Consider the following 1,564-nt stretch of genomic DNA (forward strand, 5'->3'; position numbering starts at 1 on the left):
CATGGTTGCTTATTATAGTCATTTCAGTCCCCCAGTCAACCAGAGAGGAGAAAAAAGAAAATGGACTTGAAGCTAGATTTCCTGCCATCAATCTGATGGGATTCAACATGGAAAAAATGTGGGAGGCCCAAACATGGATCCAACGAATACTGAGTCTCCAGAACCATCACATCATTGAGAATAATCATATTCTGTACCTTGGGAGAAAGGAACATGACATTTTATCTCAGCTTCAGAAAACTTCAAGTGTCTCCATCACAGAAATTATCAAACCAGGAAGGACAGAGTTAGAGATTAAAGGAGCCCAGGATGACCTCATTGAGGTGGTTATGAACATTGAAGATATGCTTTGTAAAGTACAGGAGGAAATGGCAAGGAAAAAGGAGCGAGGCCTTTGGAGCTTGTTAGGTGAGTAACTTTCTATTAAGTTAGAAAGTAAATTCTCCCCATTGTTCCTTCTCTTGGGTGTGAGCATGTATGTATGGATGTGGGTGAGAGACAGAAGGAGAGAGGAGGGAGCAAACATTCTGATTCTTTGTTAGATCATAAACCTTTGTGAGTTATTTTTTGCTCTCTTTTGACAATCAGGATTATTTGTGAATGCACACACAAACACAATTTTATTTACTTGTAATAACCTTGATTGTCTAAGAGGCAATTACATGGACGAATTTTGGCAGTGGTAAAACTCAAGCCCAAGCCATGGGGAAAAGTATACATTTCTAATTCTTCAGATGCAGCACTCAAATGTAGACACATTCTATCAGATTATCTTATTTCTTTTATCAAGTTTTATTATATTTATTTGTTACTGACAGCATTAGGAACCCTAAAATTACTTACCTTGAGCCCTCTCACCAGTGAAATTATACATTGGTAATGTCAGGTACACTCAAGTATCTCCCTTTCAGTGGGGCTAAACTCATCAGGATACATGTGGGAATTTGGATCTGGAGAGATCCTTTCAACAGAGCCCTAGAGCTAACTAGGAAATTATACTATTGAAAATGCCATCTCAGGGCTGGGTGTGGTGGCTCACGCCTGTAATCCCAGCACTTTGGGAGGCCGAGGTGGGCAGATCACCTGAGGTCGGGAGTTCAAGAGCAGCCTGACCAACATGGAGAAACCCTGTCTCTACTAAAGATACAAAAAAAAAATTAGCCGGGCATGGTGGCCCATGCTTGTAATCCCAGCTACTTGGGAGGCTGAGGCAGGAGAATTTCTTGAACACAGGAGGCAAAGGTTGCAGTGAACTGAGATCAAGCCATTGCACTCCAGCCTGGGCAACAAAAGTGAAACTGTCTCAAAAAAAAAAAGAAAGAAAGAAAGAAAAAAAGAAATGCCATCTTGGGAGACATAGATACAGATTTCATTCAACTAACGCATATTGCACCCATGACGTGCCAAGCATTGTGCTAGGTGCAAGGACTACAGCAATAAACAAGATGGACATTGTTCCTGCTCAAAGTCTAATGGGGAACCTTGATGAGCACACAGTTAGTGATGATAGAGGAGAGCGAAAGCACTGTGGAGAGGCACCTAATCCAGACTTGGGAAGTCATGG

The 1,564-nt window shown here is 41.6% G+C and overlaps 1 protein-coding gene across 2 annotated transcripts in view; it reads left to right on the forward strand.

The window, feature by feature from the left end:
* The window catches only part of PARP9 (poly (ADP-ribose) polymerase family, member 9), a 37,803-nt gene that overhangs the window by 24,330 nt on the left and 11,909 nt on the right, over positions 1–1,564 (forward strand). For both annotated transcript variants that reach the window (XM_011950806.1, XM_011950807.1), the window contains exon 8: positions 28–408. In XM_011950806.1, the coding sequence (XP_011806196.1) occupies positions 28–408 (381 nt within the window). The remainder of the gene's footprint in view (positions 1–27; positions 409–1,564) is intronic.

This window comes from Colobus angolensis, unplaced genomic scaffold (assembly GCF_000951035.1).
Source record: "Colobus angolensis palliatus isolate OR3802 unplaced genomic scaffold, Cang.pa_1.0 Scaffold31, whole genome shotgun sequence".
Taxonomy (NCBI): domain Eukaryota; kingdom Metazoa; phylum Chordata; class Mammalia; order Primates; family Cercopithecidae; genus Colobus; species Colobus angolensis.